This window comes from Anser brachyrhynchus (genome assembly GCF_964034855.1).
Source record: "Anser brachyrhynchus genome assembly, chromosome: 1".
In the NCBI taxonomy this organism is placed as follows: Eukaryota; Metazoa; Chordata; class Aves; order Anseriformes; family Anatidae; genus Anser; species Anser brachyrhynchus.
The window spans coordinates 187,007,772-187,019,912 of record NC_137694.1 but is presented as its reverse complement, the minus strand read 5'-3'; the positions used below and the strand labels follow the sequence as shown (position 1 = coordinate 187,019,912).

The 12,141-nt window shown below is 33.6% G+C and overlaps 1 protein-coding gene across 15 annotated transcripts in view; it reads left to right on the top strand.

Annotated features, from left to right (window-relative positions):
• The window catches only part of NBEA (neurobeachin), a 518,392-nt gene that overhangs the window by 429,488 nt on the left and 76,763 nt on the right, over positions 1-12,141 (top strand). For all 15 annotated transcript variants that reach the window (XM_080568262.1, XM_080568264.1, XM_080568263.1 and 12 more), the window contains 2 exons: positions 1,636-1,748; positions 11,037-11,177. In XM_080568262.1, the coding sequence (XP_080424388.1) occupies positions 1,636-1,748; positions 11,037-11,177 (254 nt within the window). The remainder of the gene's footprint in view (positions 1-1,635; positions 1,749-11,036; positions 11,178-12,141) is intronic.

The window sequence follows — 12,141 nt, the reverse complement described above, 5'->3', positions numbered from 1 at the left end:
TGAAGAAAATTTAGAAATAATATGTAATTAATCCCTTACTAAAGCAGCTAACAATATTCTGATCTGAGAGACATGAAAATGTGACAGACTTACCTTCCTTAAAGATTTAGGAGTCCCCCAAAATTTAAACAAAATCATTGATATTCTGCCAGAGAGTACTTTTCCTTTTCCTCTCTCATGCTGATAAATTTTGCTTTATTTCTTATCTAATTGTCTGATAACTACTCATTGAGTCCAAGAATGGTTTTGCATTCATTCACTGTTAAGATTGAAGAATTGCCTTTATTCCTATCCATGTTTATTTGTACGGTGTACACAGTGCTGTTATATATATATATATTTAACAAAGTTGTAGTGTTCCAAATGTTAAAAAAAGAAACAAACAAACAAAAAAAAACATAATAATAACAATGTGCACCTTTCCCTTTTTCAGTGAAACTATGTATAAAATAGAAACACACTTCTTGTTCATCAACTTCCATTGAAAAATAAGGTGCTTGTAGAGCAGTGAAAGTTTCATATTTCATTAAAGCAGAGCTGATTTTTGTGGAGAATTGCAAATGCTGCTCAGAACAAGGAAGCCTGTGTTTTTCTGTGCCAGGTTTTGTACCCCAGGAATCTGTCCAGAATCTGGAAGGAAGCAGTTAGCAAGACAGGGCTGTAAATCTGCTGCAGGACTGGGAATTGTTAACCTGGGTTATTTCAGTCTGCTAATTATATTATATAAACACACACACATATATTTATTACGTGATTTTGTTTTTTAAGACTCATGTTGCATATTGTGTGGTTGCCAGTAAATCAATATGGTGGATGCTTCTGTACTGAGCAACTTTGTTCGTCTTATCACTGAAATGTTAGACGCTACTAAATACCAGTTGACACCAAAGTAACAGCCTTTCCAAAACACACTTTTCCTGGTGATGAACTCATAATTTTCAGTTCACTTCAGTCTCAAATTGTTCTTTTGAAACAGTATCTAAAGATGGCTTTTGCATATTTGAGCTGCTGCTGGGATCATAGCAATGTTTCTTTCATTACGTTTGTAGAGAGTAGCCTGGGGTAGTTAGCTCCATCTTTTATGAGTGGTAAAATGTTTTTTAATTTTCAAAGTGGCTAGGAAATACTGTTACAGTAAGCATGTCTTCTTCCACCTCTAATTCTGAGATCTCACCCTTTCTTCAGTGGAGAAGTGGTGTGGGGAATAATGGATTAATATTCTTCAGGTCAGACATTTTCAAACCTCAAATAGAGACCCTTGCTGTTGGACTGTCATTTACAGCTAATCACATTGCATATAGCTGATAGAAAAATAATACTCCAATAGTTTTAGATTTCAGCTTTTGTGCTAGAAAACAGCTCCATGGAAATAAGAAGGAAAGTGCTTAATGGCATAAGGTGTTTTATATCGATTTTGAAATATACTGTGCTGATATTACACTGATTTCTGTGTCGACTTCTGTTTCAAAATAAGTGCATCTAAACAACTGCTAATCTCTGGAATATTTATACCTGATTCTGTCTAGTGGGATGAATTAGGAGCATGTGATACAATGAATGTAACTGCTAGATTGTTTTTCAGCTGGAGAAATTGACACTATTTCCTAATTCTTAAAACATTTTCTTTCTCAATAGGACGAACGTACAATGATTTGAACCAATACCCTGTATTTCCATGGGTGTTAACAAACTATGAATCTGAAGAGTTAGACCTGACCCTTCCAGGCAACTTCAGGGATCTTTCAAAGGTATTGTTCAATACTGTTACAGAAACATAGCCAGCCTTTTTAGCAAGAAATTTTGCTTTATAACTTACAGTCTGATTAATAAGTAAGTCTTTATCTTAAAGTCAGAAAAGTATGAATTAGACTTCTCTTTTAGAATAATTTTATAATGAATCTGTACATTATGTATTTATATGACACTAACAGATCCAGTTCCAGACTTGCAACTGTTCAGTGCCTTTTGACTTCCATTTCGTGATGAGACCACTTGATCTTACTGTCTCCCTTACTTCATGAAAACTGATCTTTAGAAATTAAAAATTCAGACTAATTTTTCACTTCTTTTGCAAGGCCTAGACTGTAGTAGCAGCACCTGTTGGTTTAACAATTGTTAAGTAAAGAAGTCTTTTTTTATTTTAGAATATGGAGTACCTGGTTCCTATTATTATTTGTGGTCCTCCAATCAAACTTGAGCAGTTAGTTTTTTATAATATTAATACATTTCCTGTAATTTGTTTCTCTAATATCACCAGACTGTAGTCTACCCAGATCTGCTACGTAAATTGTGCCAATAAATTGGCACATATATAATATATAAATATAAAACATATATATAAATTATATATTATGTATGTGCCAATTTTTATATAAATATAATATATATATATTTATTTATATATTGTATATGTGCCAATTTATATATATATATATATATATATATATATATATATATATATATATATAAAAATAATTGGCAGAGAGAGCCCACCCTTGGCATCTCAGTGTCTTGTATCCCTGTTGGAATGGCTGTACTTGCAGAAGCTCTACATGCAGTACCTATAGACAACTGTAACTGTTCCTGGAAGCCTGCTTTTGTGAGACTTCTAAAACAATTTGAATAGTACTTGATTGAATAATAGCAGATAGACACCTAAGTTTCCCCTCCCTTTTTTCTTAGGTAAATAAAGATTTTTTTTAAAGAAACAGAAATCAAAGGCCTCAAATGTAGAAAAATCGGTTGAGACACTACTTATGTTGTGCAAAACTACTGACCTTTCACAATATTATGTTTGCTTCACAAATGTGTTTTTTACTTATATAACATCACTGTAACCTGTACCAGAAACAATAAAAGAAAATCCACAAATGTGAGTTAAATAAAGATCAGTAATAAACTTGAACTAGCTTGTTCACTAGTGAATATAAAAATATGTGTTTTAAATTGTTTATGGTAATAAAGCTTTCGTTAAGACCCTTACACTTTTCAAAATCTCTCAAATCCACTTCTTTCTAGTATGAATAGCAGTATGTGTGGTGAAGTGCAACAAGATTAGACTGTGTCTCATGAGTCTTTCATTAGCTACTTAGTTTTGGTCGAATCCAAATTTTTATGGCAGCCTATTTAAGTATATAATTGCAACAGGAAGTATTGTGTTAGCTGAGTAGATGGGTTTTCCTCACGAGTCAGTAAAGACTCATTATGGAATTAGTGCATGTACGGTTTATTAAGTATCACCGCAATCCTAGTAGTGCTCTCCTTTGAAAGGAAATATAAAATCAAGCCCTTGGTTATTTGTTTCTTCAAGAATCCATGCAATGTGCACAGCAGTATTTTGCCCGAGGACCTTTTCTTACCCAATTTGATAAATATATCCACTTATTAGAAAACTACCAGTGGTTTCCTCTGGAAAAGCTGGGTTTTGGCTACTCTGAAAAAAACTACAGAGAAGTAGTCAAACAGAATAGTTTCTCCTTTCAGGCAAGATCTGGGCTGCATTTATTCCATGTATGTGTGAGAAAGCACATGTGCAATCTGTAAAGTGTTTTGGGATCCTTCAGGATAAAAGGGGTGTAATTGTCAAAATTTTCAAGTGTTTATTACAATAAAATCTGATAACAGCTCCTTAGGTTTCATTTCACAATGGTTTTAAAAGGAAATTTAGATTAATGATTTTCTGTAAAATGCAGTGGCCAGTTAGTATGAAATGCCATACTTCTGTGCACTTCGGCTGTTATGTGTTACTTGCATCCTGTTTCAGTTCATGCATTATTAGTAGATAATAATCTTCAAAATCAGATCTTACCTGAAATATTTCCTTGGCAATTCTGTTTTCATTTTCATTCTTGTCCAGAATCTGTAATTAAGCCCCTTCTTTCCTTGTCTGGGAGGTGAATTCTGAGTAGCCTAGTGCTTAAAAACTGGTGATTTATTATTCACATTATTGAAGCTAGGTGTGCCACCAGGCTTCAGTCAGACCTCTGGGTCAGGTGCACACAGTATCTTTTCCATGAGGAGCTACTTCCTTCTGTCATAGTTTACCCTGGAATGCATTTCTGCAGATCTGATGGCAACTCAGAACCTCAAGCTAAGCTGCTGATAGATAAAATCTCTTTTGTCAGTTCCTGACTTTCTGTCTTCCTGTAAGTTTGCCCTTCTTGGGTTTCAAAAACCCTCTGTCCTTAATATTTAGCAATTAATATGCCTCGAACAACCTTTTGAAGACATTTAGAATTCTAGCACTACTAGGGTTGTAAAAGTCCACAGAAGCAGTGAAATTGAAATTAAAAGTGATGCCACCTATCATATGTTGTTTTGTTGGTTTAAAACATCTTTTATAGTTAAATATAGGTACTAAATCTATCTTCTTTTGAAATCATCCATCTGTGTATTATCACCCAAAGTTCCCACAAAGCTTCAGTGTCATTTATGATAACTGACTACACTTATTTTGAAATTTTTTAACCTTTGATTCCTAGGCTTTCTGTATAAAATATTACACATCACCTATGCATTTTCACAGCTGCTAAGTGAATATACTTTATAAATGCAATTCATATGTTTTGTGGAAATGAAATTAGATGTGTTTGGTTTGCTGACAATGTCAGTGACAGTAAAACATATGCCTTTTGCATTTAACTCATACTTAAATATTTACATTTCTGCAAAGTAGTCTTGAACATGTAACTTGTCCTCTCCTTGTATTCCATTTTATTCTAGTTTTATTTAGCACTCCTTATGGTGATACCTTTGCATCCAAATGTTTCTTGTTCTCTCCAAACAATTATATTTAAATATTAGTGTAAAAATACTTACACACCTTTTTCTTTGAAGTGTTTGGAAATTCCCCTATCAAGTGTTTTGTTTTGTTTTGTTTTTTCCTTTTTACATATAATTTGAGATTTAAAAACAGGGCACATGGGCTTTGAAGGTGATGTAGCTGTAGGATATATTGGACCAGGCTTTGAAGGTGATGTAGCTGTAGGATTTATTGGACCTTTTATTTGGTTAGACATTGTAGGCTCAAGTTTTATTCATTACTTATACAAGGTTAAAGGTTATATTTATTGTTTGACAGGTTGAAAAGCTAATGAAAGAGGCTGTCATAGATACATAGATTATCTTTTTACTATCAAACCACCAAGTGATCTGCTTATTTTCTTCTTTATTGAGATTTCCTTTGGAAAAATACCTATGGTAGTAAACATTAGCACACAAAATGTGTATGCAGCCCCTCCTGTACCCAGAGGTTTTGGGGGTATTGTTTTCAGGCAAAGCATTTAAGATGTGTTGTGGTTTGTTTGTGCAAAATTGTATGACTTTTACTCCTAAATTATAGTGAATGCATGGGTTTGACATGCTGCATTGTTCCTGCTCATTAAAGTGTAAATAGGAAATTTTCCTCATTTACTTCTAGTCATACATCCGGTTAAATAAAATTATTTCTTCACCAGGCAAAGTAATACTAATATTGACATGTGTATGAGACATCACACACCCATTCATTGAGTGGAAAAAATTATATTTTGTTAATATAGAAGGTGTCTGACTGACGTGTGGTGATAAGCATAACCACTTTTCCTTATTACTGTGCCATTTCAAGAAAAGGAAGTGATAAAGCCCGAAGGCTTCTAAATGTAATAATGCAAATGAACGCATCGAGGTGTGAATATTTCAAGGCAAACCACACTTTCAAAAATGCATATACCATGGAATGGAGTTTATGGGTATCAAGAGCCACTCTCACTGGAAAAATGAAAACTGCAACTGAAACTTCTTTCTTTATCACATGCAACTCTACTATCATAAGGAAAATTAGTTTGATTCTCATTTAGTTTAAGCCACACAATTAAGCATTTTATTTTCTTAAATAAAAAGTTAATTTACTGAGTGAAACTCTCATACTTTGAATCTACCAGAACTCTCATGCCAATTAATAATTTTGAGGTTGATAAGCCAAAGAAAAACTGTTTAAAAATGTGGATAAATTTAGAATTTATTTTAAATTTTAAAGTACCATGCTGAGATGCCCTACTTAAAGTTTGCTGTTTGCTGTTGTTGTTTTTTTTTGACAAAAAACAAGTAGTCAAGAAAAGCTGTCTGTGTTCAGCCAAAGCCAAATAAACCCATTTTGTATTCCTTTTGTATCAGATTCCTTTTGTATCCAGCTACAATTTTGTGCAGTGCATTAGAAAAAGAGATAAACAGATAAGGTAGCTGCTGCCTGAATTAGAGTTAAGATAAGCAACATATTTCAGTGGCCAGATAAATAGATGCTGCATTCAGTTCTGCTCTCATGAGAGAATGTAGTTCTATGAAGATAGCTGGCAAAACAGTAAATATTACATGAGCTAGCATAACATGTCCACTGGATGTAAACACTAGATGTATTGACAATGCACTGGTTCAAAGGCCAGATGTCTGAAGAGATTAGCCAGATAAAAAAGAGTGACATGAATAGCAGTGTGTTTTTAATGTTAAAGTAAATACTTACTTTATTTTTAAATGGAAAAAGAAGCATAAAATAAACTCGAACAGCAGCTTTTAGTACACCAGACATGAAGTGGCTGAATAGAAGTTGTCATAGAGGGAGATGTTTTGCATGATTGGAATAAAGAATATATTATGAAAGCTTGTTATGAAAAGTTATTTTATTTGGTAAGAGTCCTTAAACACTTTTGCTTTGTTTTGTTTTAAATAAAAAAGTAAATGATGTATTTGGAAAAAGCTTTTTATAAAATTTTATAAAAAGAACTTTTTATTTAAGGGTCAGAACAATTTGTTTGACTCAAATTCAATTTCCGTACTAGTCTTACGGTTAAGGTACAGGACTGAGAAACAATACATAGATTCACCTTTGCCTTTGTATTTTTGTGCAAGAGATTTTAACTAGTTTGCACAGCAAGAGCATCTTAATGAAATTTAAATAAAAGTATTTTCATCCACTACATGAAGATGCATGGATAGTTCCATATCTAGAATTTATCTGTATTTTATAACTATAGTATCAGGTTAAAACTGTATTAGTTGACTTTCTGGGCTGAGAATGGCATTATACAGCTATGGAAAAGTGACCAAAACTCCCTACACCCTTTGAAAGAGTAAAAGCAGAAATGTCTCATCCATACGAAAAGGAAATGTGAGAGACTACCTTTATTGTAGAATTTATAATCTAGCATCACACATGTCTTATCAGAGTAAAAATGGGTTAGTCTTTGCTGAAGAATGAACTGTTACCAGTTGCTTTGGGCAAAAATATTTTGCTACATGGATGTTAGGGAAAAAAAAAACCACTAAGGAAACTAGTGGCAGGCTTCTTTGAATTTACCCCATACTTGCTATTTTATTTATTTAATTTTCCTCTTGCAGCAAATGACTGTTCATTTGGTGCACAAAAATTGAGGTTAATCAGCAAGATTTTTAATTATACAACAAAAGAAAATAAGAGACCTAAGCATTTTCAGTTAGCTTTTTCAATGTGTATGATTTCATGCATCAGGAGAGATTAAGTTGATTCTATTAATGTGTGAAGTGCCTTATAGAGGAAATCTCTGCACCTGCAAGAAAAGGAGAAGAGGAAAATCAGATGTTTCCCGTATTCATTTGCAGCAGGCCAAAGAGAACTGGTGTAATTCTGAACCAGAAGCTGGAAAGTTGCATGAGCATGGTGCAACTCCCAGCTCTGCTCCTTAGGCAGTACTACAGCCACACTACTGAGATTTGTCGCCTGTGCATAAGCAGGGTTGTGCTTCTATGCCAACCATTCTAGAGCGAGCTCGGGGACTTCTAGCACACCTCTGTATTGCAAGCCGTAGTCATACCTAAGCAGTTTACCCAGGAACACTAGAAATATTTGTGGAATGGCAGAAATGAAGCTGTATCTTTTGAATCCCAGGCTACATCACTACTTCATCCAATTCAGTATCTCTCCAGAGAAGTCAAGGTGGGACTTCCTAGCTGGAGACAGGATCTACTTCCCTGCTTCTTTCTTTCTTTCATTCTTTTGTTCTTTTATTCTTTTCTCTCTGGGCCAGGGAAGGATAATTCCCAGAAAATATTCTCCCCAAAAGTTTTCACATGAAAATTTCCACACTGTGCAAGAAGAGGGATGACTCCCATGATGTTTCATGTAAATAGCAGATATTTTGTGCGTTTCATCATTTTCCTTCAAATGAAACCTAAAGTAATTGAAAGAAAAAATGGATTCTGACTCTGAAAAGAATTTTGATGAGGATGAAGGTAATCTTCAGAATACAGCTTTTTAGGTTTATCATTTAATAAAATGAACATATGTCTTCTGAAAGTAGATTATTTTGGCTACTTTTGCAGAAATCTTTTACATAAAAATGGTAATGTACAATCTTATGACATATCTTTTATCTTCTAAATTGAAATAACACCTCTCTGAAGAATCTTGAAAATATGATGGTGTATTTACGTTACTATTTTATGTGACTTTAGGAAATAATTGTCAAGCTCTTGAGAGAAAGTACCTTCTCCATTGAATACAACTATCTATCTATATATGCACATTTAATAATGTTGTTTAAACCTATGGGTTAAATCATCATTAAAAACAATATTTTGCTGATATACAAAATAAAACATCTTGTAATTGATATTGAGGATTATTTATGTTTCACAACCATTCTCACCACTGTAATCATTTTACAGTGAAGAACAAAACCACATAACTTATTTGATGAAAGGCATCTGATCGGTTTCAAATATATACTGAAATGCCTGGATTTTTGACTTTCAATCTTGCTGTAATCACCATATCATTCTTTACTCTGCTTTCAAGCACATATGTACAATAACATTATGACGGATCATGCCTCTGTATCTCATAGCCTCAGAATTCATTGTAGCGTGGGGTAAGATGCACCTTCACAGTGGAGGGAAGATATATTCTCAGGGTGTTTTTCCATTACAAAGTACTATCTCACTGACTCATTTGCCAATTTGTATATCCTTCTCAGAGGGGGTGAACGTTTCCTGTAAACACACTATGGTGTGAATTACTGCCTTAGCTTTGGAAATGTTCAGCTAGGGACTGGAATTTGTTCTGTTAGAAACATGGATACAGACTGTCTTGATGAGGGTGGTATTGGCAGGTCCCATCCAGTCCACAGAGCAACCCAGAACCCTGGTATAATTTAGTGAAGTGCAGATGTATCTGTTTGCACTGTCTGCACTGTTTGTCAGTGGAATAGGAAAAGAATGTCTTTTGCTAAGTTACTCTTTCAAGAAAGTAGTTGAGCAATGATTTTTATGTATTGGCAATTTACGTGCTGTAATAATGCCTACATGTTTCCTGAAAGTGACAGGATGTGTAATGATACTAACAAAAATGCAAATAGTTATTTTATTCTTTTTTTCCAGTAGTTGGGAAACAAGCCTGGAAAGTTTTAGGGAATGGCTCCTACTTCCCTTTCAAGAATGTTTTGTGAGGTCTTGCAGTGCAATCTACATCAGATAACACTGATCCATAGGGATTACTCATACATTTTACACGTATGAGAAAGCTATTAACATCTCCACAACACAGCAAAGTATTAAGCATCCAGAGTGTTTCATGTGAAAAATACTGAAATCGTAGTGTTTATAAATGTAACACTTCATCAAACACTGCTACTTAAAAACAAGCTATAATACCTAAAATTGGAAAACAAGTTCTGTGTCAGCCTTTTTAACAGTCATCTCAAAAAATAATGCAGCACAGAAGCAATAAAATATCTGTAGCTTTAGAAGTGTTCGGTTACATACATAGTGCATTGAAACACACTGATTAAACCTTATATTGGTATTTAATTTCTTGGGATTTCAACTCAGTAGAAAAATTGTACTCTGGAATGAAATGCAAGAATACCTGTCAGCATTTTGAAATGGGTCAAAGCTCTTGAGTGTATTTTCAAGTTGTAATTCCATTAATAATATGAATTTATAGTAAAAAAAAAAAAAATCTTACTATGAATTTTTGAGAAATTCAAATCAAGTAATCATTTAAAATTGTAGTAAGTTCTTTGGTGCGGAAATGTATTCTCCTCTTTGTGTTTGGTTGATTTTGCTACAAAAACTAAAATCTGAAGATTCCTTGTAGATAAGTAATAGAGAAACACACTACTACTAACTCATCTGGCAAAACAGTTTTAAGGTCACTATGCATTTATATCTTTCAACATTTTGTTTACTTCATATTTTATTTTCCATATTCCAATGCCTTTTGTATCACACAGTAACAAACAGATTTTACAAAAAAAAATATGAGATAAAGTGGGTTAAAAAATCATAGAAAAGCATAATCACCTAAGTAGACATGTCAAAACCAACAGTTCCTATTAATGTCTTTATTTCTTTTCATTTTTCCTTATTTATTTAGATTTTCTCTTAAGTATGCTTAGAATGGTCTTAGAATTTGTGAATAATTTCCAAATTGTATTGTTTTTAGAAAAAGCTTGTTTGTTTCTCTTAGTAAAACCTGGCTTTGTTCAGTCAGAAAGTAGATCCAGTCTTGCGGGGCTATGCATGGTTTTTAAGTATTTCTGCTTAGGATCACCAGACACCATCAGCAGTTCTGCGTGAAATCTTTTCATCATGAACTGTGCATTACAAAGTATCCTGTGTGAGCAAAAGTCAGTTTTCATTAGCTGTGTGATTATGGTGAATGACAGCAACAGAAATATTAGTTTGGCCTCAATACATTTTAAATGCAGTTTTAGAAGTTTATTTTCAGAACAATGTTACGGAATTAATTGGGAAACAACTCATACTTCAAGAAGGTCTTGAAAGTTTGCAGATGTGGATCACTTATATTTGTCAATTAAAATAAGGAAAGTCATAAGACTTTTAGTACAAAAGGCCTTTGAAATAAAATTCTAAAATTACAGCAATCTGAAAGGATTACTACAGCATGGAATGAGTTTGGTTGCAGAATTTCATATTTAGTGAATCTTAATGTAGGATTAACCTATGACATACCAGACATGCTGCCCTTCAGCTGATAATATGTTTGACCTCTCATCCCTTTGCAGCCTATTGGTGCTTTGAACCCAAAGAGAGCGGTCTTCTATGCAGAACGTTATGAGACATGGGAAGATGATCAGACTCCACCTTACCATTACAACACCCACTATTCTACATCTACTTCTACTTTGGCTTGGCTTGTTCGAATTGTAAGTGTTTCTGGATCCTGCTTTTTATTAGCATCTTTACCTACAGCATCTCTTCTGTCAATTACCACTATTTTGATTTTATTAATGAAAGTACCTTCCTATCAAAATCTCTGTGTTCTTCATTAACTTAAAAATCTCACAAATTCTCTGTGTATACTGTGTATACTCATTTGTAGTGATCAGGGAGTCCTTACCTAAACAGTCTGAAATATATTTAATTGGGGTGGTATAAGGACATGTAAACCATGTGATGAAGGAATCCATCCAAAATTAAATCCATCTAAAAAGTCTCTAGACAATATGGAAAATTGATATTATATATTCATGTATTATTTTCAGCTAGAGATAGATATATACAAGATTAAAGAAAAACATTTCATAAAAAATCACATTGAATTGTGTCAGATTGAGAGGGAAATTATAGTAACAGTTTTATATTAAGATAGTATGCTTTAACATTTTATGTAAATGAACTGTAACTCATAATGAATTAATAGCTTAAAATTTTCAGAACTCTAAAATATAGATTCCAATTTCAAACTGCTATTTCAGTTCTAGAAATCTCATGCTTAAATCCTGCTCTCAGAATTAGTCCTAGAGAAGGGGGAAAAAACGTTAAAGATAGAATGAATCTGGATTTGTTTGATGTGTTAACACAATGAATTACAGAAAAGGGAGTGTTGATGAGAGACTTAAGGTTTCATGAAGAAACCTGAATTCAAGAAGAATTGAGTCACTGTGTAATTACTGAACTTGAACTCCACTCTGTCAATAAAAATCTGTCATATAAGGTGCATTGTAAGCACGTTTCACACACGACCAACCAAAACAGCTGCACAAAGCTAGAGATCTGCATTATCACTCATCTCAGCTTCCCTAGACATGTCCTGGTAAGAAGGGAAGGGAAGAATTCATGAGTCTGTGAGTTCAGGATATACTTCTTAAACCCGTGGGAAACGAAATG